This window comes from Lepidothrix coronata, unplaced genomic scaffold, assembly GCF_001604755.1.
Source record: "Lepidothrix coronata isolate B3197 unplaced genomic scaffold, Lepidothrix_coronata-1.0 Scaffold52, whole genome shotgun sequence".
NCBI classification, from domain to species: domain Eukaryota; kingdom Metazoa; phylum Chordata; class Aves; order Passeriformes; family Pipridae; genus Lepidothrix; species Lepidothrix coronata.
In genome coordinates this window covers 1917288-1940996 of record NW_016690232.1, presented here as the reverse complement: position 1 = coordinate 1940996, position 23709 = coordinate 1917288, and the positions used below count along the sequence as shown (strand labels likewise).

General features: G+C 56.7%; 5 protein-coding genes across 8 annotated transcripts in view; 1 reads left to right on the top strand and 4 right to left on the bottom strand.

Annotated features, from left to right (window-relative positions):
• Window positions 1-1215, bottom strand: part of LOC108497789 (myomegalin-like) — a 38623-nt gene extending 37408 nt beyond the window's left edge. For both annotated transcript variants that reach the window (XM_017815730.1, XM_017815731.1), the window contains exon 1: window positions 1198-1215. In XM_017815730.1, the coding sequence (XP_017671219.1) occupies window positions 1198-1200 (3 nt within the window). In that variant the 5' untranslated portion in view covers window positions 1201-1215. The remainder of the gene's footprint in view (window positions 1-1197) is intronic.
• Window positions 1216-1569: 354 nt separating this feature from the next.
• On the top strand, window positions 1570-5240 carry PHGDH (phosphoglycerate dehydrogenase). The gene is made up of 12 exons (XM_017815736.1): window positions 1570-1867; window positions 2049-2200; window positions 2382-2447; window positions 2527-2581; window positions 2661-2759; window positions 2862-2994; window positions 3074-3222; window positions 3444-3596; window positions 3725-3857; window positions 4118-4245; window positions 4452-4680; window positions 4935-5240. The coding sequence occupies exons 1-12, from the start codon at window positions 1730-1732 to the stop codon at window positions 5090-5092; spliced, it is 1593 nt and encodes a 530-aa protein (XP_017671225.1). The 5' UTR covers window positions 1570-1729; the 3' UTR covers window positions 5093-5240.
• Window positions 5241-5700: 460 nt separating this feature from the next.
• Window positions 5701-9201, bottom strand: HMGCS2 (3-hydroxy-3-methylglutaryl-CoA synthase 2). The gene is made up of 9 exons (XM_017815936.1): window positions 9001-9201; window positions 8305-8744; window positions 7914-8039; window positions 7493-7657; window positions 7254-7422; window positions 6998-7168; window positions 6402-6508; window positions 6172-6297; window positions 5701-6091 (listed from the first exon to the last, which is right to left on the bottom strand). Exons 1-9 carry the CDS (start codon window positions 9111-9113, stop codon window positions 5985-5987), a joined length of 1524 nt encoding a protein of 507 aa, XP_017671425.1. The 5' UTR covers window positions 9114-9201; the 3' UTR covers window positions 5701-5984.
• Window positions 9202-10149: 948 nt separating this feature from the next.
• Window positions 10150-12011, bottom strand: REG4 (regenerating family member 4). Of its 3 annotated transcripts, none has more exons than XM_017815695.1 (6): window positions 11883-12011; window positions 11105-11212; window positions 10888-10985; window positions 10670-10807; window positions 10487-10592; window positions 10150-10322 (listed from the first exon to the last, which is right to left on the bottom strand). In XM_017815695.1, exons 2-6 carry the CDS (start codon window positions 11166-11168, stop codon window positions 10249-10251), a joined length of 480 nt encoding a protein of 159 aa, XP_017671184.1. In that variant the 5' UTR covers window positions 11169-11212; window positions 11883-12011; the 3' UTR covers window positions 10150-10248. The 3 variants fall into 3 exon arrangements, with proteins under 3 accessions (XP_017671184.1, XP_017671183.1, XP_017671182.1); XM_017815694.1 differs by having other exon boundaries at window positions 11105-11233; window positions 11883-12010; XM_017815693.1 differs by having other exon boundaries at window positions 11105-11180; window positions 11883-11999.
• Window positions 12012-15098: 3087 nt separating this feature from the next.
• The window catches only part of NOTCH2 (notch 2), an 85237-nt gene continuing 76626 nt past the window's right edge, over window positions 15099-23709 (bottom strand). The window contains exons 30-33 of the mRNA XM_017815861.1: window positions 20990-21291; window positions 20493-20640; window positions 19769-19866; window positions 15099-18845 (exon numbers count right to left, since the gene is read on the bottom strand). Of these exons, the coding sequence (XP_017671350.1) occupies window positions 17502-18845; window positions 19769-19866; window positions 20493-20640; window positions 20990-21291 (1892 nt within the window). The 3' untranslated portion in view covers window positions 15099-17501. The remainder of the gene's footprint in view (window positions 18846-19768; window positions 19867-20492; window positions 20641-20989; window positions 21292-23709) is intronic.

The window sequence follows — 23709 nt, the reverse complement described above, 5'->3', positions numbered from 1 at the left end:
GGCACCAACAGCCCGGGAAAAGCCAGCAAATACGATCCCAGCGGCAGCAGTGGCTTGGCTTATGCGTGGCCTCTGCACAAGCAATGCCACAGGCGTAGGAGAGGAGCCTCGGAGGCGCTGGGCAAGCCCAGACAGTGGCGGCATGGGGAGCAGGGCGCCGGGATGCCGGGTCGGCGGGCACACTGAGCAAGGTCCTAATGGTTAAAACGGAGCTGAGGGCTGCGGGGCCGCGGGCCGTGTTCAAGTCCCGCGGTGTGGGCGCCCCAAGCACGTAAGGCTGTGAGAGGGAGCCCCATCCTGGCCGCCAGCTCCCACTCCTCTGTGTTGGGGGATGTTTTGGGACCGTGCTGCAGATTTCAGCAGCCGCTGCCCTTGACCGCCTCTCTCCCCCTGTGTTGGCTGCCCTGGACTTTCCCCACTCTGGCGTCACGGTTGTTCCCTGGCTGTGGCTGCAGCGTGCACAGTGCTGTGTATGGGTAGTGCCAGGCCCTACATGTCTCCAGGGTGTACATAGCACTGGGCTCCCCCACCTTGGCTGTGCTGCCTATGGTGAGGGCAGTTATCCCCTCCCGGCCACCTCCTGTCTGCCCATCTCTTGGGCTTTGCAGGGTTTAACAGCCTCTGGGGCCACCCAGGTCTCACACAGGGCAGTTTGGTCCAGACCTGCTGCCTGCAGGGAAGAGCCTGGGGAAGGGCTCAGTCCCCTCAGGACCCAGCTTGCAAGCACTGTGTCCGTTCTGCCCACTCCCACTGTACGGAAAGTGCTGGAAGAAAGGCCTAGCTCCCCATGGGAAGGACCTGGGGTGTGTCTGGTCCAAGTGCCCTGTGAAAGTTTGGCCCCATGGGCAAGGGGACACCCTCTATCCCTCACCATCCAGCATGCTGGGCAGTGCCTCGTCCCATCGTGTCCCCTCACAATCGTGTCCCCAGAGTCAGCACTTCCCACTGCAAGGTCACTGGACACAGCCACGCAGCTCTTGCCCCATGGAGGGCGTTTTCTGGGTGGCTCCCGTGCACCCCACGTCATTGGGAGCCAGTGGCCAGGGCCCTGTGCCCCCAGCCCCTTATCGGGGGCATTGCTCAAGAGCGAGTGCAATGTTGGGATGGACAAGGGCCATGGCACTGCCTCACCTCTGGGCTGCGGAGTGTGGGGAACCCCATTCCTGGGTGAGCTGGGAAGGGCATGGCCGGGCTCACCATGGGCTGGAGTCAGGCTGTTTCCTTGCCAGCGGCACCCCCAGCTTGTGGGGAAGCGACCTGCACCATCGTGGCTGCCACCGCCATTCCCGTCCTGCCTCGCTGAGCTGGGATGTGCAGGACGGGGAATCCGAGGCAAGGACGTGGTGCGCGGGGTCGGGACACCCTGCCCCCCACTCCCCCCGGCTTCGTGGCTCCCGGACCCACGGGGTCCTGCTGGGGCACACCCTCCCCTCGCTCTGGGGCTGCTGGGGGGCCCGGCCCCTTGCCGGCCCCTTGCCGGCCCTGCCACCCTCCGCCTCCTCCCCCCCTCCCCTCGGGGGCGGGAGGGATGAGGGGGGGCCCGGGCGGGCTGGGGCGGGGAGGGGAAGGGAAGGAGGTGGGATTATGGACACGGGACCCAATGAGCCCGAAAAACGTGCACCGCTCGCAGCTCTTTTAGCCCGGCGGAGGGGCAGCAGAAGCCTCTCGGCGGAGTGCGGAGAGAGCCGACACCCCCGTCCCGTCCCGTCCCGTCCGGGCCGGTCGCGCCATGGCGCTGGGGAAGCTGCAGAAAGTGCTGATCAGCGAAAGCCTGGACCCCTGCTGCCGGGAGATCCTGGAGGCCGGAGGGCTCCGGGTGCAGGAGAAGCCCGGGCTGAGCAAGGAAGAGCTGTTACGGGAGATCCGGGTGAGGCAGGGCTGCACCCACGCGTGGGTGGGTGGGTAGGTGGGCAGGCGCAGCGAGCCGGTCCCGGGTGGCAGCGGACCCCCTCGACTGGTCCCCGCCTCCCGTCTGATGCAAGAGTCCGGCCAGTTTCGCACGGCGGATTCTGGCCCTGGTCCCACTCACCGTGTCTGTCACTCCTTAGGACTGCGATGGACTCATCGTCCGCTCGGCCACCAAAGTTACGGCTGAGGTGCTGGAGGCAGCTGAGAGGCTGCAGGTGGTGGGCAGAGCAGGCACTGGTGTGGACAACGTGGACGTGGAAGCAGCCACCAGGAAGGGTGTCCTGGTCATGAAGTAAGAGCAGGAGTGCAGGGACATCCCTGCCTGTGCTCCTGGGGAGGCAGGGGAAGCTTCAGTAGGGTGCCATCCCCACCCATGGCATCCCTAGCGCCACCCTGCATGTCTCCATCTTCACGGTGTGCAGACCCTGTCAGCCTGGGTCACACGCACAAGTAACACCACTCTCCATTCCCAGCACACCCACTGGGAACAGCCTCAGCGCTGCGGAGCTCACCTGTGGGATGATCATGTGCTTGGCCAGGTGAGTGCAGGGCAGGAGGGGGGCACAGACATGCACCCTGCAGCCCCCTGCCCCATGCTGACCACAGCCTCCTTTATAGGCAGATCCCACAGGCAGCTGCCTCCATGAAGGAGGGCAAGTGGGACCGTAAGAAGGTAGGAGGCAGGTGAAGCGCCTCTGGGTGGTGGGTGGCCATGTGGGGTGTGCTCACTTATGGTCCACTGTGCACCCTAGTACATGGGCATGGAGCTGAATGGGAAGACGCTGGCTGTGCTGGGGCTGGGACGCATCGGCAGGGAGGTGGCCACTCGCATGCAGGCTTTCGGCATGAAGGTAAGGAAAGGGGCCAGGAGGAGTGATGGGGATAGTGGACCTCCCTGGCTCAGCCAAAGCCACCGTGCCAGGCTGCAGGAGTGAGTGCTTGCTCTGCCTCAGACCATAGGCTATGACCCCATCATCACCCCCGAAGTCTCAGCCACTTTTGGCGTGGAGCAGCTGCCGCTGGATCAGATCTGGCCCCGCTGCGACTTCATCACAGTGCACACGCCACTGCTGCCCTCCACCACGGGTATGGAGTGAGCACCGGCACAGGGACATTTGGGGAGAGTTAGGGCAGACCCCTGCTGCTCACAGCCCTCCATTCACAGGGCTCCTGAATGACAGCACCTTCGCCAAGTGCCGCCGTGGCGTGCAGGTGGTGAACTGTGCCCGCGGTGGCATCGTGGATGAGGGCGCGCTGCTGCGGGCGCTGCAGTCGGGGCAGTGTGGCGGGGCTGCCCTGGATGTCTTCACACAGGTGAGTTGGGCTGTGGGAACCTCCCGAGTTTTGCTTTGTCTCAGCATCACCTTAACTCTGCCCAAGCCAGGCCAAGGTAGCCCAGCAAACCCTGCGGGACTGGGAGCAGGCACAGCCCTCCTCAGCTTCCCTCCTTGTAAAGGAAGGAGGGTAAATGCCCTCCACTCTGAGTTCCCAGATGGGTGCTGAGGGCTGATGGCAGGATGGAACTGTGTCTGCAGGAGCCCCCAAAGGACCGTGACCTGGTGAACCACCCCAATGTCATCTCCTGCCCACACCTGGGTGCTAGCACACGGGAGGCACAGAGCCGCTGCGGCAAGGAAATCGCCATGCAGATCGTGGATATGGCCACGGGGAAGGGGCTGACTGGTGTAGTGAGTCCCTCCACTGGGCACCTCACCTCTGTGCCTCAGTTTCCCCGTCTGTAACACATGGGTGCACTGGGAGCAACCCAGGGCACTCACTGGCAGGTTCTCACTGCTCACCCTGCTCTCCCTCACAGGTTAACGCGCAGGCTCTCAGCAAGGCTTTTGCACCCCAGACCAAGCCCTGGATTGCCCTGGCCCGGGCCCTGGGCACGGTGCTGCACATGGTGGGCAAGCAAGTGCAGGGCAGCATGCAGGTCTGCACCCTAGGTGAGCCAGGCAGGAAGGGTGTGCAGGGACCTCTGACCTGGATGGGTGGGAGGGCAGCCAGGAGAGAGGATGGACAGGAGGTTGGTTGAGGGTGGGATTGGAGTACAGGGGGGTGTGGGGATGGATGGGTGGGAGGATGGGAGTAGGGACGGGTAGATGGATTGGGTGGTGGAAGGACCAGCTCCAGGCTGGCTGCTCCAGTGCGGGGCTGACCTCTCTGCTGCTGGCCTATCCACACCTGCCACTTCCCTGCACCCCAGGGACACCCCTGCAGGAGGCCGGGAGCTACCTGACACCTGCCGTGGCCGCGGGCATGCTGGCTGGAGGGACACGGAAAGAGGTGACCCTGGTGAATGCCATGCTGCTGGCCCAGGAGGCTGGGCTGAAGGTGCGTGGACACTCGGCCTCTGCACAGCCTGGTGCATCCAGACCCTGCCCTTCCTCACCAAGTGGCATGAGCCTGGGGACACCCTACAAGGCTGCTAATGCAGCACTCAGGCTGGGGGACATTCCCTGGTGTGCCTCTGAGGACATCCCTTCCCCATACCCTGCCACAGGCAGGACCTGGGCACTGAACAGCCACGTCTCTGACAGGTCACAACCACCCACAGCGACGTGGCCCCCGAGCCCGACAGCAGCACTGGCTTGGTGCAGGTGTCCCTGCAGGGCACCCCACACCGGGTGACAGGGACAGTACAGGGCAGCACCCCGGTACTGCGGGAGATCAACGGGGCCACCTTCAAGCAGCCGGCCCCACTGTCTGGCCCTCTCCTCATCTACAGAGCCAAAGCTTCCGATCCCACTGCTCTGGCCACGCTGACGGGTGAGCTCCCTGCACCAGCCCTGAGCAGGGGAGCAGCCGGGGGGGTCCCTGCATCTGAACCAGAGCTGAGCCCCTGCTACAGCAAGGACAGGAGAGATGGATGGGGGGCTTGGGCAGGGGGTTGGGTGATGTGGAGCAAAGGACTTGGGGTGGGGGAAGAAAGGACCATTGAGGAGTGTTGGGGTGAGCAGAGCTCAGCTCCCTGCTGGGTCGTGGGGCAGCCTGTGGTCCCTAACCCCTCTCCTCCTCCCCAGGGCTTCTGGGCAAGATGGGGGTCCAGCTCCAGTCCTACCACAGCTCCAGCACAGTGGGAGGGGAGCAGTGGAGCATCGTGGGGCTCTCAGCCCCCCTGTCCAACCTCAGCGAGCTGAAGCCACATGTCACAGAAATCTTCCAGCTCCACCTGCTATAGACCCCAACTGTCAACAAGGACTCTCCCCATGGCTGAAGCACCTGGACCCTCCCCCAGCTGGGGAAGCATTGGAGCCAGCTGTCCCTGACCCCCACACTGAGTTTGGGGTGGCCCCACACTCAATAAAGGGTCTAGAAGGAGAGAGCATGTGATACGTTGTCTGTGTGGTCCCTTGTCCTCAACCCCAAATCCCCTCCCTCCTGCCCTCACCACTCCCCAACCCTGCTGCTGTTTGCTGAAGGGTGCAAAGGTCTCTGCTGCTGCAGAGGTCCCATCTGGCCATAGTCCCGTGCCAGGACATGGCCCAGAGAGCAGTGCTGGAAGGGGGATGAGCCCTCCCGTGAGCCCCTGCGTCGCCTGCCCCCTCCTGCCCCTGGGGTTTGCCATGAGGATGTTTCACTTTAGTGACCTCACAGGGAAAATGGATTCTTACCACCCCCAATCTGGAGACTGGGAGGCTGGGTTTTACTTGGCTCCCCCAAAATGTCAGGGCACACTCCCATCCTGGGATAATGGGGGTTATTGAGCCACATGTCTAATGGGGCAGGTGGCCAATGCCGGGTGCCCGTGGGATAAATCCTGTAAGGGGCTGCAATCCAGATCCACAGTTTTTAAGGGGAGTATCCTGTGGTGGGAGGAGACCACTCAAGATCAGGAGCTAGAGCCGAGCTGCTGCCCCCTCCTATCCACACCTTTATTCCCCTGCACTGCCCAGGTGTTTGTAGAAGAGCCACAGCCTCCACCAGCTCTGGGGCCCGAGGCACCACTGGACATTCCCCAGTCATCCAAGCTGACGTTTCCCACAGAAGGCAGCCCTGGATTTGGAGATGAGCAGGGATGACAGTGGTAAAAAGAGCATCCCCCATCCTAGGGCTCACCCCTCCAGTCCCCTCTAGATGGGCTTCCTGGCATATTCACGGCGGTACTTGGAATCCACGCGCGTCAGGTACCAGGTTCCGGGGAAGAGATCTGCCTGGGAGCCGTGGGGAGCGTGGTCGGCTGCAGGGAGAGGGCAGTGATGCTCAGGGGTGTCATGGGGTCCCAGTGGGGGGGTGTCACATCCTCCCAGCCCCACTCACCCAAATGGTGGGTTTCCTCCCGTCGCTTCATGATCTCCGCGAAGTCCTGTGGGGCCACGCGCTTGCGAGCGTCCAGGCGAGCCGGCAGGTCAGCCAGGCTGGAGACCAGCTTGTCCAGGGGCGAGCCTGGCAATGGGCACCCCACGAGTCAGATGGCACTACTGGCAGCCCTGGGCCCCACAGCCCCACACCACCCTCCCTTCCCAGTCCTTCCCTCCCATGGGGCTCACCTGGGGCTGCATCCTGTGAGACACGGAAGGAGAACATGCTGGCAGCCAGTCCTGAGCCATAGGAGAAGGCACCAATCCGGGAGCCAGCCAGGTCCTTGGCTGAGGACCTGGAGCAGGGGGTTAGAAGGGTTAGAGGAGACTGGCGTGAGGGGGTAGTGTAGGGGGCTGCCTCCTTCCCAGACAGGGGGGTCCTTGTGTCTCAGGGCCACATTTCCAAGGGAGTGTGGCCCTGGAGTGCAGTGGTGCCAGGGACTAGGCTTTTGTTCCCCCCAGGGCCTGTCTGTTCCCATGGCTCCCTTCCCGTGGGGTCACTCATTCTGCAGGTCATGACAACGGGGTTTTCATCCTCCTGGCAATGACAGAAGGGCTTTATGTACTGGCCCAGCTCCAGCAAGCTGGGATGAAAAGGCTGGCAGGGAGATGGCACGGAGTGGGATGCATCCATGCTGGGGGTTGTGTGCACTGAAATTGTCAGGTCTCTGCTGAGAAGGGGGGAATATGAGTGCTGGCACCTCCCCCTCCAGCCAGCCAGGGTCTGCCCGCCCTTACCAAAATGACCTCCTCCCTCCCCTGAGCTAGCATTTTGGGGGACTTACTGTGACAGGAGGGAAGCCAGGCAGCCATACATGGACGGTGTGTACATGTTGCCGTTGCGGGAGGAGAGGAGCAGGGAGGGCTTGGTCTTCTGGTTGAATATGTCCTGGCTGGCTGTCTGGAATGCCTTTTCCACATCCTTGCTGGTGTAGGTGTCCTCCAGCTTTAAACCACTGCCCAGAGAGAGGCTGGCTCAAACCTTGCACTGGCACATCCCTGCCTGGGCTGAGGGGTGGGGGACACGGCGCAGGGACCCACCGAAAAGACTGCAGCCCCTTGTAGAGACCGGAGGCTGTGTCAGGGTTGGGGGAGGCCAAGAAATCATTCAGCAGCAGTCGCCCCACAGACTTCTGCACCAGCTTGCAGAAGGGTGTGTGGAAGATGATGTACTTGAAGTCATCGAGGGTGAAGGGCCTCTGGATGCCGGCTGGAAGGCAACATGGGTCCATCAGCATCCAGGGGGATGGGATGGGCACCTTAGGGGTGCTGCCACTTACCCTGCTGCCACTGGCTCTCCGCCTTCCGTCGGTACACGGCGTAGCAGCGGTCCAGCGCCCGCAGGTAGCACTGGATGGAGAGCTGCCCATCCACCACCGGGTACTCGGAGGACAGGTCCGGCTTGTAGAAGTCATAGGCATGCTCCATGTGGGTTCCCCGCAGGCCTGGGGGCACAGGGAGAGCCTGCCATCAGGGAGCCCAATCAGAAGCACCCAGGGGTGCTGCCTGCCATGCCAGTTCTGACATCCACCAGCCTTCCACAGGGATGTGGCTAGCCAGGCATCCTGTAGTACCCAGCAGGGTCTGGCAGATCCAGTGCTGCTGGAGCTGAGCAGCTCTGCCCAGGCCTGGGATATGAATGCATGGCCTCCGGGGACAGCACTCATCAGCTTGCCATCCCCAGGGTCTCAAGACACTGACCTCTCTCCAGCACCAGTGGGGCGTTGGGTCCCACCAGCATGGCGATGGCACCGGCACCTCCTGTGGGCCGCGCGTTCCCCGTGGCGTAGACGGCAATGTCCCCACACACCACCACGGCGTAACGACCTGGGGAGGAGTCAGGAACTGTCAGGGCCATCGACAGGTGGAAGCCTCCACACCATGGCCCTCGTGTATTCCCATTTCCATGATGCCAGGTGTCACAGCCAAGGTAAGCAAGAAACGGGGGTGATGGAGAGCCTGGAGGGGCAGCAGCTTCCTTTGAAGCCTGCCAGAGTATCTATGGGTTTCAGGCCCCCTCCTGCCTCCTCCCCCTATTCCATGGCACCCACCCAGCATCCAGCCCCATGGCACAGTCCCTGCCTGCACTCACCATCCCAGGCACTGGACTCCACCCAGGCAGCCGCGTTGAAGAGCGAGGCCGTGCCGCCATAGCAGGCGTTGGTGGTGTCGATGCCCTCCACATCAGTGTTGCCCGAGTCACGGAACAGTTGCATGAGGACAGTCTTGACAGCCTTGGACTTGTCGATGACAGTCTCGGTGCCCACCTCCAGGCGGCCGATGGCATCCCAGGAGAGGTGCCCACGCTCCACCAGCCGCTGCACCACCGTCAGGCACAGGGAGTTGATGTCCTCATGGGCAGCACAGAAGCCCATCTGCTTCTGGCCCAAGCCCCGTGTGTACTTGCCGGCCTCCACACCATCATATCGCTCCAGCTCCTCCTGCTCCACATACTGGGCAGGGAAGTACACCTCCAGTGCCAGGATGCCCACATCCTTGGGCCAGGCACCCGTCCCGGCAGCACTGGAGAGGCTGTGGGGCAGAGGGAGTGGTGGCAGTCCCGTGGTAGCCCCGAGCATTGGGAACACGGGGGTGGTCCTGGGGAGATGCCACCAGCGAGCAGCCCAGGTTGGGAGCACCCCAAATCCCTACTAGTTCCCTGTGCCTGGCAGCGCTGCCAGGGAGGAGGGAGAGGATCCCCTTCCCCAGCAAGGTTTAAGAGCTCAGACAGCTCCCCACCCCTGCCCTGGCTACGTCTCCGGCCCGCCCGATCCATGTGGATGCTCACCATGCCCTTTGCAAGGCCACGGGGTGCTGGGCCCCCCGGGGTGCCTGTTCTGGCCCTGGTGGTGCCCACCTGGCCCCCCAGCAGCGCGCGGCACGGCCAACCAAGCGCAACATCTTCGCCCCGACCGCTGCACGGACGGAAGGACGAGCGTCGGGACAGAGGGAAAGCGGGACGGGCCCTGAGTGGTGCTTTTATAAACTGCGTGGGTAACTCGGCACAGCCCTCCCGGCCTTTATCAGCGTGCCGGACACTGGCGCTCAAAGGTCGCCGAGCGCCAGCCAACACAGCAGGGGCAGCGGGGCTTCGGAGGGGGGAGCTTGTGAGATGTCTCCGTCCTGTGCCCCAAAGCCCGGGGACGCGCTCGGCTGGAGCCGGGGCTGAGCCGCGGGACCGGCTCTTCCGCAGCCCCGGCGGGGGCAGCTCCGGTGCCCACGGCTCGCCGGCACAGCTGTGGTCACTGAGCAGTGAGCGCGGCGCTGTGTGGCCTCCCCGATTGCCCCCGAGGTCCTGGGAGGGAGCAGAGGGCGGCCAGGTCTTTGGTGCTGGCACTATCCGTGCTGCCCAGGGCGCAGTCCACGTTTGACACGTGCCGCGGCTCCGGGGGGTGAAAACCCCCTGAGCTGGGTGGGGGCAGAGCCACCTTCAAAGCAGCAGAGCAAACAGCCACGTGATGCCTGTGGCAACGTTATAGTGACACAAGAAGGGACCTTTGGTCCCGGTGGTGCTGTCGACATGGCCAGGGGGCAGCATCGCAGCCCCCAGATCCCTGTGGAGCTGTCTGCACCCGTGGGAGCTCTGTCCCCGTGCCTGCACACCCACGACGGCTCTGATCCCCACCCATTTCTGTGCCCCAGGTCTCCATATCTGCACCCTGGGGACACTCCTGTCCCCTCACCTGCTCCCCAGGGACACCTTTCGTTTGGCACCAGGGGGCTGGGGATGAGCAAACATGAGCACTCAGCCAGGAGAGCCACTGGCCCTGCAGCTCCTGGGGACTGATCCCCAAACAGCTCTGCTAGCACCAGCAGTGCTGAAGCCCTTGGAAGCAAGAAAGCTGGGAGAGCCATGGAAGCACCTGCCTCCCTCCCTCCCGGACCAGCCCAGGGCTTTGCACCAGCACCAAGCTCACACAGCACTTGCATGCTTCTTTTTTTATAGATGTATTTTTAGGAATTGTGCGGAGAGGAGCAGAGGTGGCACAGGAGGAACATCACTGGCATGGGGTCCCCCACGGGCCAGAGGCTGTGCTCAGTGCAAGGGGGTGAACTTGCAGATGTAGTGATGCTTCTGAGTGCAGTTGGCGCTGGACCACAGACTGAAGCCTGTTGGAGAGATGGGCCAAGGGTTGGTGGGGGCCACGGTTAGAACAGGGGCACCAGCTCTGCCAACTACAGCCCCCAGAGGGCCAGGACCCAGAGGAGGAGGGAGGGGGGGAATGCCAGCCAAGAGCAGGCACTGAATGTGGATGTGGGATCCGGGCACTCACTGCTCTGGTGGGTCAACATGGCGCATTTCCCCGGACTGGCACCATTCCCGGACAGCCCACTGGCAGTGCTGTACTTGTCCCCACCTGTCCACTTCCAGTCCTGGCTCTGTGAGGAGAGAGGAGGTTCAGAGGCATGGCTCTGTGGCCTTCCAGCCCCGATCACCCCTGCAGCCCCTGCCTCACCTCTTCACTGTAGTGGAGCCCGAGCCAGACGGGCTGCACGCGCTGGTAGTAGGAGATGGCTTTCTTCAGGGTGATGGCCTCACGCTGGTCCTCCACCCAGGCCAGGTGGGCACCGTCCTGGATGGCCTGGCACTGGCTCTGCAGAGAGAGCTGTCAGTGCTGGGGCACCTCAAGGAGATGGGGAGTCCCTGTCTGCCTGTGTGCCCCAGTGGGCTTACCTCAGCCTCGTCCCAGGTCCGGACATCAGGGAAGTACTTGAAGCAGTTGAGCTTGTAGTAGGACCAGCCGTTAGGGCAGTAGCTTATATACCTGCCAGCTGCAGACCGAGAGCAGTGGGGAGGGATGGGGGACAGCCAGCATTGCTGGCTGGAGAGGAGCATGGCTCCCCCCTGTCCTCATTACAAAAGCAGCTGTCCCCCGAGCCGTGGGACTTACCGGCTGGCTGCAGGAGCCCCATGCAGCCCAGCAGCAGGAGGGCGAGTCTGGCTGCTGCCATCATCCTCCTTGATCCCTGTAAAGACTCAGGGGGGTCACACGAGGTCCCTTGGGGACAGAAGATGCCACCTGTGCCCAGAGAGTGCAAACCCACCCTGTGGGCTGAATCTGGCCCCTTTCAGCCACGTGGAGGAGATGGCAGTCTGTGCCTCTCTCTCTCCTCCCTGGCACAGGTCACTGTCCCGTGCCCATATCCCATGTCCCAGGCACGGCTGGGGTCCCCAGCCCACACTGGCCCCACCAGTCACAGCCTTGGCAGGAGGCATCTGACTGAGCCAAGCTGCTCTGTGGGGACATGAGGAGAGTGCTGCCACAGGCATGGGGCAGAGGACCTGGGGCAGCAGCAGCACCAACAAGCAGAGCTGTGGCCAATAGGGCTGCAGGGACTATGTGCTCGGCATCATTTTCACACCCTGAGCTCGTAGTCCTGCCCGGGCTGGGGAGACAAATCAGCTGCATCAGCACAGTTCCCCTTTATGTGGGCTAATCCCTGGGCACTGGGGCCAATTTGCAGACTCAGCTTGTCTTCCCCTCAAAGAATCAGCGACAAAAGTCAATGCAGGGCTGAAAAATGCATCATCACAGCCCGCCCCATGCAGAAAAGCGCAGAGCTCAGGTCCTCGGGAGCTGTCAGGGCTGGGATCAGCTCCTGTTTACCCCCAAGTCAGCTGTGAGAATCCCAAGGCTTCAGCTGCTTTGTGAGAGTCCTCTTCCTCACCTGTTATCTGGAGATGCGGAGGAATAACGGCTTGTCGTGGATCGCTGGGAGAGGGAGAAGAGAGGAGCTGCCCTTTATAGCCTGGTGCTCATCAGCATCGGTGTTTGCCCAGCTCAGGTGATTCTCACCATAAAAGTCTTACTGCTGACTCCCGTCCATCCCCCCCCCTGCTTTGCTGGAAAATTGCCCAGATCTACAACTCTGTTTGCATTTAACATATCTCTAGAAACAGACAGGAAGAGCCTGTCCTAGTTGGTCAATAAACCCCCTGCAATTATCATAAATCGATCCCGCGATATAGAGGTAATCTTGTGGCTGAGAGCAGCCTGGCACCTGACAGGGATGCCTGCTGGCCCAGCCCTGGCTGGGCCAGGGGCTGGCAGGGGCGAGCCCTGGGGGTGAGCCCCTCATCCTGGCCAGAGCATCCCTGCAGTGAGCAGTCGGGACACGGGGACCACCCGCTGGCACTGCCTGTGTCCCCAGCTGAGGGATGGCACCCAGCTGGGCCCTACACCCTGCCCAGCTCTGCCATGCGTCACACACACCGCCCTTGTTTGAACTGCCGGGGGAGGTTTGTGAGCAGGATGCAGGACGACGGGATGTGGGAACAGCCTGCAGCCGGGGGCCGGCGGTGCCATCAGATAGCGGTGTGGGTGCCCAGCCCTCGTGCCCAGCGGTGACGCAGGGCTTTGTCACTCTGCGTCCCTCCAGGAGGGGGGGGGCAGGTCCTGGAGCAGCAGCCCCCCACTGCCCCTGCCCCACGGGGGGAACCTGCAGCCCCGGTGCTGGGGAGGTTGCTGCTGGCATGGAGCCACAGAGGTGGGCTGCCCACAGCCCCAGCAGCTGGAACCCTTAGGCAAGAGAAGGCACAGCCTTCTCTGTCATGGTCCTTGCTCCTCACCCCGGGGAGTCCTCTGCCCCTGTGGGAGGCACCTGGAGTTCTCTATGCTACTGCTGCAAACATGACGCTCTGGAGTGTCGCTTCGCTGGCTCATAATGTACCAAAGTGGCCTTGAAAGCTCATCCTGCTGCCTGTCCCGTGGCTCCTGCAAAGCTGCCAGCTCCTGCCCAGTACCCTGCTGCTGCCAGCTCCAGCCAATGCCTGGTTCTCCTTCTCCCAACCCACCGCAAAACCCTTGGAGGAGGCCACTGGGAGCTATGCAGGAGGCAGCTACCTGCAGAGGATCCGGATGCAGAACTGAGCCCTGCTTCCCCTAAAATGGAGAGCTTGCTGTCAGGATCAAGCCATGAACCCCAGGGATCTCCCACGGGATCTCCTCTGTGGCAGCATTTGCCGAAACATGCAGACAGTGAATGCTGTTGCACCCACGGGGAGCAGCTCCATGCTGGCATGCAGAGGCAGGTCTGGCTTTTGCCCCAGGGAGGGAGAAGGATCAGACCCATCTACTTCACACACAAAGCCAGGATACAGCTGCTGCTGCTTGCTAGGCACCCTCTGGGATCAAAGGTGTAAAGCCTTCCTGTGTCCAAACACAGCTGCTGCCTGCTATCAGTTCTGAAAGAAACAACCCTCCAGAGAATAGCTGTCCTGACTAATGGGGAAACTCTAGAAACACAATAACCCCATAGAAAACAGGGCTCCACCCTTGATTTATGAAAAACTGTGAAAAAGTTCCCCAAAGGAGCCTGAGGTTCCTCCTCTACTTCTCAGATAAGTGATGCCCCAGCTCCGTGCCTGGCTGGCCCAGTTAGGCATGTTTGGATGCAATACAGCAAGTTTCCACAAGCCCCTGGCCATCCCGGGCTGGGGGAGAGGAATGTGCTGTTCCCAAGGAGTCGCAGCTTCAAGTCTCAGCCTGAGCACCAGTAAACTCGATGCAGCTGTGCCAGAGGCTCAGCAGAGCTTGCTAAACTTTGGCACAGATGTGCAGGCTGTGGGAGAACATGGATGAATGCCTCCCGGAGGTTTGGACTTGCCAAGCTGGCTCTACCAGAAGATAAAGGAGCTGCGCTGTTTGAATATTAAACCCTTAAAATGCCCCCAGCAGCTTTACCCCTGCTAGGCATCGTAATTTAGCTACCAGCTCCATCCGAGTCCACAGCAAGAGTTGGAAAACAGCCAGGTGAGCACTAGTGGAGCCCAAGGCTTCAGTGGCATCTCCATGCTCCAAATGCAGCACAGCAGCTACTGACAGTTTGTTGTCTGACTGTCCAAGTCAAACTGTTCAAGTCTGAGACCAGGACAGAGGAGTCATGATTCTCTGTTTCAGAGGCTGGAGAAATCACAAATCTTCATGCTCCTAGTCTGGAGAAAAGGAGACTCAGTGGGAACCTTATCATTCTCTACTACCTAAAAGGAGGCTGTAGCCAGGTGGAGGTCAGTCTCTTCTTCCAGGTAAAAAGTGCTATGATGAGAGTAAATGGCCTCAAGCTGCACCAGGGGAGATTTAGATTGGATATTAGGGAAAATTTCTTCAATGAAAGGGCAGTCAGGCATTGGATCAAGTTGCCCAGGAAGTGGTGGACTCACCATTCTTGGAAGCATTCAAGAAACATCTTTATGTGGCCCCTGGAGACACAGATTAGTGGTGAACATGGTGGTGCTGGATTAATGGTTGGACTTGATCTTAGAGGGCTTTTCCAGCCTTAAGGATTCTATGATTTTGTGCATCAGCTGCTGAGACAAAGCCAGGGAGACAGCCTCAGCTCCAGCAACGAGGGTCCTCTTCCCTGCTAGAAGAACAGCAAACAGCCAAGGGAAGGAAGCAAGCAGGACCAGAGGGAACAAATGAATCCATAGCTCCCACTAATCACCACCTGACTCACACTTCCTCACAACCTTTCTAAAAGCCACACAAACACCCCAGCCCTTCTTTGCCTCCCAGACTCACAGGCAAGTGAGAGCTCTTACGCAAAGTATCCAAGAAAGGTCCCATCCCAGCCCTGTCTTTCCCAGTATGCCCAGCTGCTTGGCTTCCCTCTTCTCAGCCAACCAAGAGACTCCAAATCCGTTGGCTACATCCAAGCCAGGCTGCTTCCAGTTCCCTTGGGTGGTTCTAAGTGGCAGGGTTCATGTGCTGCTGAGATAGAGAACACTCCTGATTCCCAAAAGCTGTCTCCTGACATGGACTGTGAAAATGCTATTGAACCCCCCGTTGCCAGAATCTGAACAGCTGCTGAACACTGTTGATTCATGTATAATCTGGTGGCTGTGTAAGATAGCCAGGAAGACAAATGAAAGCAGCAGCACACAGACACTGGGCACGTACTTTTTATTCTGGGGATAAAAATTGCTTATACATTTGGCAGCAACTGTTTTCATAAAAGACTTTTATAAAAAATGTAAAAATAAGCAAATATTTTCCATTATTAATATAGGAAAATGCTGCTGTGTGAATGGTTACTCTACAACTTACGAGATAAAATACCACCTTAAGGAGATATTATCTTTACAAGTAGTTAAAAAAAAAAAAGAGAGAAAGGCAGAGGGCCATCATATTAACAGGCCAGGCACGGAACCGACTTCATTCCACAGAAAGCACTCATCTTGTAGAAGATAGCCACATATATAAAAAGGCACTTGGTTATTTGGGGCTAAGGAGGAAAAGCCCTTTGTTTCTTTAGCATCGATGTAGCAACACTTCATTATTTGCAGTGAAATGTGTACCTGGACAGGCCCCCAGGAGGCTGCAGGCTCCTGCCTGGAGATCTGAGTCGGCTGCAGCTAAACTTCACGGGGTGCACTGCAGCGAGCGTGCCGGGGAACACTGTGTGCATTGTAAAAAGCAGTAACTTCAGACAGAATTAAAAACTTCAGCCCAAAACAATGGCCCTGGGAACCAGCTCCTCCTGAGGCCCTGCCTTCATGTACCATTGAGTCGAGTTGGAAAAGAAAAAAGGCAACTTTAACTCTTGATTAGAATGTAAAGAAACATCGGAGACAATACTGTACATGGTAAGGTGTTGGATGACCTGCTCGGAGGGGAGCAGCCTTCAGTCCTTTGGCAGCAGCCGACAGCACCGATCTCTTTGGAACATATGTCTGCAGGGTTCCCCTGAAGAGGTAGGAGCAAACCATCCCCACAAATGTTCACTTCGGCTGCTGACTGGTTCGGAGCCCTTCAGGGAAGCGCTACTCTTGCAGACAAAGCAGAAAGAACAGCTGTTTGTCTAAGGTCAGCGACAGCTGGCTTCCATTACTCCAAAACTGTCGGGGGAGCTGCAGTATGAATGGTACTACTGTCCCACAGGGCACGTGGGGCACCTCAGCTGGGAAATCTCGACATAGGCTGAAGCTGAGAGCAGAGGACAGCCCCAAACCTGTGAACCAAACTGCATGAGGCAATGGTTTCTGAACTATTTGGTCTGCTGCAAAAGTCCAGCTCCTGGCTTCAGGCACACCACTGCTCCTGCTGGAAGCCTGCTTGGGAATCAGTGCTGCAGCCTCCTTGTTGGGAGGGGAAGACAAGGCAGCTCTGATCCAGGGCTGGAGCAAAAGGGACACTTTTCAAAGGGCTGGATGTCATTCCTGACGCAGGAGGACACACACTGCAAACATGTAATGACATGTTTGACACTTACTGATAATCCCATAAAGAGGCAGCATATGGTATTTGGAGGACAGGACACACAGCCACCCTTGGATGGAGGGGAGGGGAGTACTGTGCAAGAACGCTGGGAGCTCATGTTACCAGTTTTTGAAACACTCATGCTCATCCCAAGAGCTTCCCAAAAGGCCTGTATCAGTAGCAGTGCATCTCTTCCGGCATGGGAGTCCATGAAGGCAGTCATGGGCACACCTGGCAGGATGGGGGCATGGGGAAGGTAGTGTGTCAAAAATGGTCAGGCATGTCCCCAGGGAAGACACACAACACTGGAGAGATGTGCCTACAGGCCACTGCAGCGGGAAGACCAGGTCAGACCAGCGTTTTTGGGAGGGGAAATAACAAAACAAACAACCTAAAAGACTATATGTATATATAATCTCATAATACCTGGGGGGCAGGCAGTGAGAACGCTAAGGGGTGTTAGTGGGTCTGTATAAGACAAAGACTCTTGAAAAGGAAAGGGTGAAGCTGTGTGACAGAAGGTGTCACTTGACCTGCAGGTGTTTTGGGAAGTCCGGCTCACTTGCTGAGCAAGAGTGGCCAAGGGAAGGAAGGGTCTAGGAATGTGGGTGCAGCTCTGAGCTGTGTCAAGACAAGGCAACTTGAACTCGAGGAGAACTAGTAGAAGGTGCTTCAGAGAGAGGTTACGTGGGTAACAGAAGGAGTAACAAAATAAGGATACAAAGCTGGTTTTGGCTAAATTTCTGGAGAAAAGACCACAAGATGTATTAAGCTGAAGAGCTGTCTCCCCAAAGAAACGGTGGAACACATATTAAAAGCAGACTGGAGAATCCAGTGCAGACAGCAGTCACATCCAAGGTGCGTGGGAGTTGGTTATAAGTGACCCAGCTGGTCTTCTCCATCACCAGCTTCTACAGTTCTCTGTTTAGCATAAAAGCATACAAGCCTACAGCGACCGCAGTCCCTCCAACAAAAGAACATCCTGGGCTCATTAAGACTCTTGGATACTAAAATGGTTCTTCATTTCCATCCTGGAAGACCTTCATGAGTTCTGGAGTCCACTTTAATTGGGCTTCACCTTGGCCAGCCCTCAGGCGTACACCTGCATGTTGTTCCGCTGCTGCTCTGTCATGTGAGCGGCCGCTGGCCCGCGCTGGTTGTTACCGGGACTGGTTGCCACATCAGACCAGTCAGAGGCAGAGTGTGGGGAAGAGCTTGACCACTGGTCTGGAGATTCGGGCGATGGAGTCAGGTATGGGTGTTCGCCTTGTAAGTGCCGGTTGTGGCTAGGAGTCCGTTCTGTGGCTGAGGAGTAGCAGCTGTGCTGTGAGGGAGGTGTGGGGTACTTCCCCATCGAGCTCTGGAACTGGTGGTAGGCCGGGAGGACCGTCTGAGCCACCTGCCCGTCCTGCTGAGGGATGGCAGCCATGGAGAACGAGGCGCTGGGCAGCTGGGCTAGATCCGGGATCTGATACATGGAGCTAAGAGGACCAGCCATGTTCTGAGCGCAGTTTGACTGGGCCTGCTGTGGCAGTGCTTGCTGGTTTATGCCGCCCTTGGGAACCAGCTGGAAAGTCATGATGGGGGGCAAAGACTCCCTGGACACTCCCAGGTGCTTCGTGTCTGCTTGAACCAAGCCGCTCTGCTGAGAAACACTGGGGTGGGAATGCATCACCTGCGGCACCATGCCAAACATCTCGTTGTACTGGGACTCGTTCACCTCCATGCGGTTCATCCACTCGGTGGAAACGTTGCCTGGCCGGAGCCTGCCAAGCCCGCTGTTCGGAGGGGTGGTTCTGTGCTGTGAAAGCAGCTGGCTGACAGATGGGAGTACCGTGCTGGATCCACGTCCTAAGGGCTGCATCTCGTGGAGGTTGGAGAAGGACATGGTGTGCGCGGCCTGCACCGACGGGGCGGTCAGCAGCGAGCTGGGCGACGAGTGCAACACCCCCGGCGATGGCATCACAGGAGACGATGTTGGTTCGGATGCAAAAGCGTGGGGCGATTCCAGGGAATCGACTGGTGACAGGGTCACTGAGCTCTCCGAAAACTGCCCTTTGCCCTCGCTGAGGGACTTCTTCCTTCTCCTCTTTGCATCTTTGGTGAGGTTTGTGGGCATGATGCCTTTGGCATTCGGTTTTCGTGACTTCTTGCTTAATGACGCGTGTTTCAGATTGAGGAAGGACCTATTGGGGCCACAGATGACCGGGGAGAGGGCAGAGTTCAGCATGGCCCCGGGGTGCCCCGCAGGGCTGTGTGCCACATTGTACTCGTTGAGAAGCTGCACTATGTCATGGTGCATCCGATCCTGGGCCACGTCCCGGGGCAGGCGATCCATGTGGTCTGTGATGTCTCGATTGGCAAAATGGTCCAGCAAGATTTTTGCTGCTTCGAAACTGCCTTCCCGAGCAGCAAGGAAGAGTGGAGTCTCTTCCTGAAAACACAGAGAGTAAATATTTTAGAGGCTTCACTGTGGGGGGACTGAGTTACAGCTCACAATCCCTTATGGTGTGGCAACCATTAAACCATTTAAATGCTGTTTAATGCAGTGTCACATTAACTGTCACCAAGAACCACCCATTCTAAGAGGTACCCACTTAAAAAGGCAGATTACAGGAAATAATTTCATACACAGCAGTGGAGCACAGGTTGAAATATCCTACCAGGAAGGGCACTATTCTGCCATGGGTCCTTGGAGGAACCATGAAAGCACCTGTGCCTTTCTCCCACTCTCCCCTATGAGGGAAAGGTACAAAGGACTAAAACAGCCCAGTAAGGAACTGCAGCTTGTTTGTTGGTAGCTCTGAAATCCACTGAGCGATGTATAATAATCCAAAAAAGAAACCTTAGGCAGAGGAAATAAATTAAGGACTAAGACACAGCAAAAACTAACAGTAAAGCTACAGAACATCTGCACAGTGCAGACTATCTCTCAAACAGAGGGGCTCCTCTCCCATATCCACCCTGCACTGAGATTCCCTGGAAATATGACAGGACATGACTGCTGCTGCACTGCCAGATCTTTCTCTCTGCTAACTGGAATCCAGCTGTTTGACACCAGCAGCACTCCACCTGGTGCTCTCACACCCCATTGATTCTGTATTGCATTCCTTCCCTGCAAGTAAAGCAGGACAGCATTGATAGCCAGGACGTGGCCAAACAAGAAAGAGAACTGCTCTCCTGTATCAGAAATCCTGTAAGGCATCCAGCACTTGGGGAGAGTTCCGGTCACAGTCTGGGTTTGGAAGACCTGCACTGAGCACTCAGTTTAGAAAATCTGAACTTACTTCATTACCAACAGCGAAAAGGTGCTTTAAGTTAGGAAGCACAGGCATGCTGAGCACCCCCACACTGTACCTTGTTATCCTGCATGTCTCTGTTGGCTCCGTTTTTCAGCAGTACTAATGTTGCTTCCACATTGTTGACAGCGGCAGCCCAGTGAAGAGCAGATTTACCTGCAGGGAAACCCAACAACTTCAGTAACAAACCAAGGAGCTATTTTGCTATTTTCTAGAGCAGATGCTCTAATCACCTACCTGGGAAAAAGAAACAATTGACAGAAAGATTACTGAGCAACTAGCCACTGATTATTGGTGACATTTTCACTTGAAGTGAAGTGCAGACAAAAGCCAAGAGGTACAAAGTACACTGAGGGAAGGAAGCAACTGCAGTGCAGCCTGCAGCATGTGAACATGTCCTGAAGAATGGAAAAATCACTTTGGAAATCACCATGCTGTGACATGCCCCGATGGCATAGGATGCAATGGGACTTTCAGCACTTGGTCTGGGCATTTTTTATTTTTGTTTTTTTAAATAACCTATCCGCAGAATCATATCTCCAGAAAATCCCAGCATATCCAACCCCATATTTCTTCTGCTTCTCTTTCAGGACTGTCTAACCAAGGAACTGTGCAGCAGCCTGCAGTCAGTTACTGCCAAGAGGACTTCGCAGAAGAGCCCGCTGTGTGATTCAGCTACAGAATTCCTGAGCAGCCCACACTCTGGGAGAGCAGAAGCTCACCCCTCTCTGCTCACACCATGACAGATATTTGCCCAGCCCAGTATGTGGTGTTCATGTTACCGTGGTCATCTACGGCGTTCACATCAGCCTGGCAATTAATGAGCTCGGCCACCATTCCTTCCACAGCCAGACGTGCAGCCAGAATTAATGGGGTCGTTCCATCATTCATCCGAGCATCCAAGTCTGTCACTCTGTTACGGATCAGGATCTGGACAACAGGGGAAGACAGATTTTTTTTTTTCAATACCACTACAGACCAAGACTGAGGATTTTGGCAGAATCTCAAGAGAAACTTTATAATGACAAAGCAGCCTGAGCACTGAAATGCAAGGACCCAGAAAATAGGTGACAGAGGCAAACAGACCAAATAAATACATGCGAGATGATTCATGCATGCTGAGTTCTTCAAGCTATGAATACCCGAGAAAAGTGGATGTAAAATAGTTTTGCCTGGCCATCACACTGTGGAAGGCACAAGAGCAGGGCTGTGAGCGAACAGAGCCCAGCTTGGGCAGGTTCACACAAATACAGAGCACAGGGTTCTTCAACTGCTGTACCTGGAAGACACCCTGGGCATCAGCAGCCACAGCTGCATGCAGGGGGGTCCGTCCCATGTTGTCCCGTGCATTGGCATCAGCACCAGCATCCAGCAAACGTTTTGCAGCGTCTGCTCTCGAGTAACGGGCTGCCAAGTGCAGGGCCATCTCCCCAGTGCGGTCTGTCTGGGCCTGCAGGTTGGCACCCTGATAGATCAAGTCTGTTATTATATTTGCTGAGGAGTCTTCTCCATCCTCGTCATCCTCGCTGATATCGGAGCCGCCCGCCCGCAGAGATGCCAACATAAGTGGAGTACATCCATCTGCAACAGGAAAGATGATGATTAGTAACTTGGCAGTGATAGCCAAGGCAAGGAAACCTTCTCACAATCCCCCCCCCTTGAGCACCTACCACTACAGACAATCCCTCCAGCTGTTTTAACCCAGACTTGTTCTCTTACCGTAAAGCCCAACAGAGTTAGGGAGCTATTTTCCCTCCAAGAAGGACTTTTATACCTACTGCATCTAAAGAACTTAGGTGTTTCTTAAATAAGTCAGATCATTCTAAACCAAAAAAAGCTTTGCTGCTAAAGTGGAAACCTTCCACAAAATGTAAAGGCCAGCTAAATTCTGAGAGAAAAGCAAGGGTTATAAAAATCAAAGTCATCAGACAACTAGATGTAACTATTTACATGGGCGTTCTAATCACACACCTGGGGAAAAGAAATAATTGACAGAAAAATTATTGAACAACTAGCCACCAATTATTGGTGATGTTTTTGAGATATTAACCTGATGTGAAATGCAGACAAAAGCCTTCATATCTATTACACACCCAGGTCATCATGAGAAGGACTCTGAAGTTGTGACAGTCAAGCACTCAAAGCCAACAAATGCCCCAGGATGACTGCCTGCACTAACCTCATCTTGCTTTTAATAACTTCCACGTCCAGAGCCCTAAACAAACTGATCAAGTACACTCCATACTTTCCCAGAAGTACACCACATAGGAAGGATCATGGAATGGAATCCAATCCAATACTACAGATCCAGCCCGCAGATACAAATCCCTGGAGCTCTCACACAGTCTGAGCACTTTGGAAGATACTGGTCTTGCTCTCCACAAGTCTCCACTGATGGGCTCACACTGATGGCATGTCCACAAAGGCTACATTAGCACTCATCCAACCAAGATCCCTGAATTGTCACTGGAAGGAGAAAGGCTCCCCCAAACCTCTAATTTAACTTAGCTCCCTTGGATGAACCTCTCTCTGCTGATCAGAAAGGGTGGTCCAGGAATACTAGCTCATGGTGATGGTTTTTCACCCTTGTTAATATCCTCCCTGATGCAGTGTAATTGAGATTTAAAACATCTCCACATATTTTCGGCAACCCATAAAAACGCCAACTGCTTCAGTTTCAGCAGCCTCTGAACCCTGCATGATATTTGCCACCTAAACCCAAAGATTTCAACTGTAGACACTGATGCTTTCTTACTGCTGTTACAGCTGTACTCCACACACATCAGAGGCACCTGGAAAGTAAAAGGGCCTGAGATGGCAGCAGGAGTGAACCACTCTGTACTAAGTGCCCCCCTGGAGCTCTGCAAAGGGGAACACAAATTTTGCTTCTCCAGTGTGGCTCACTAGCAGAAATACAAGACAATCTTTCAGCGACCACCTGATTTATTCCATGGGCAAGCAGGAGACAGACAACAGCTTCCCTGCCTGCACAGCTCTCAATCTACAGTGCACTATCTGCACTGCACAAAGCCATGTGGCAGAATTAGGATTCTGTGCACATAAACAAGGTGATGACCTCCTACAGAAGGTAATATACAGAGCTGAATGCCCTGCTCCCATTTCCCCACTTCTGATCACTGAGATTTCTTGACTCTCTAGGACAGTTCCAAAACTTTCTGGAAATGTCCAAATGTGGGGCAGGGCAGAGGCCAGGCTGTGGCCTCCAGCAGCATTCATGCTCCTCCTAGTGGCTCACCACCACAGAACACACAGCCTTCCACCCAGCTCCTTCCTCAGGATTCAGATGGCAGCAGAGTGCTGACGTATGGGCCTGGGTTCAGTTCCAAGATCCAGTCCTGTCTATGGACCCTCTCGCCTGTTCTCTAAGCCTATACCTCCTTTTGTGCTTCTCCCTCCCACTGCTGGCTCTGCTCCCTTGTCCCAAATGAATCCTTCTCAGTATTCCAGTCAGGCTGTGGTCTCCTCCGTACTGCCACAACACAAAGAGCAGAGAGACAGAGCACAGAAGGGAGCTTTCCTTTCCTCCCGCACCACAGCTCTGGGGAAAACCCCTCGCAGGATAGGTCTGTCTTGCTCACTCACTGCAGCTGTCCTGGACAATCATGCCTAGCTGCTCTACAGGGACACAGCTACAGCACACACTAAATCCCTGGATTAATTAGTTGCCACCCTCCACAAAGTTTCTCAGGTACGTGCAGCTCTTTTCAGAGCTTTGCAAGTTGGCCACACATGGATAGTTTTACGAGGCTTAGCAAAAGCACATCCAGCTACGCTGTCACAATTTAGTGCTTGATGGACTACTAGAAAAAAAAAAAGCTGTGGACACAATGTCTTTTTTCCTCCTTCCAGCTTGTTCTCTGAAAGAGCTGGAAAAAAACGCAAAAGCATCCAGCTGGAGGCAGACACCCAGCATGGAAAATTCCAGTCTGAACCACTGAAGTTTTAGTAACCGAAAAAAGAGGGGCATAATAATAGGGA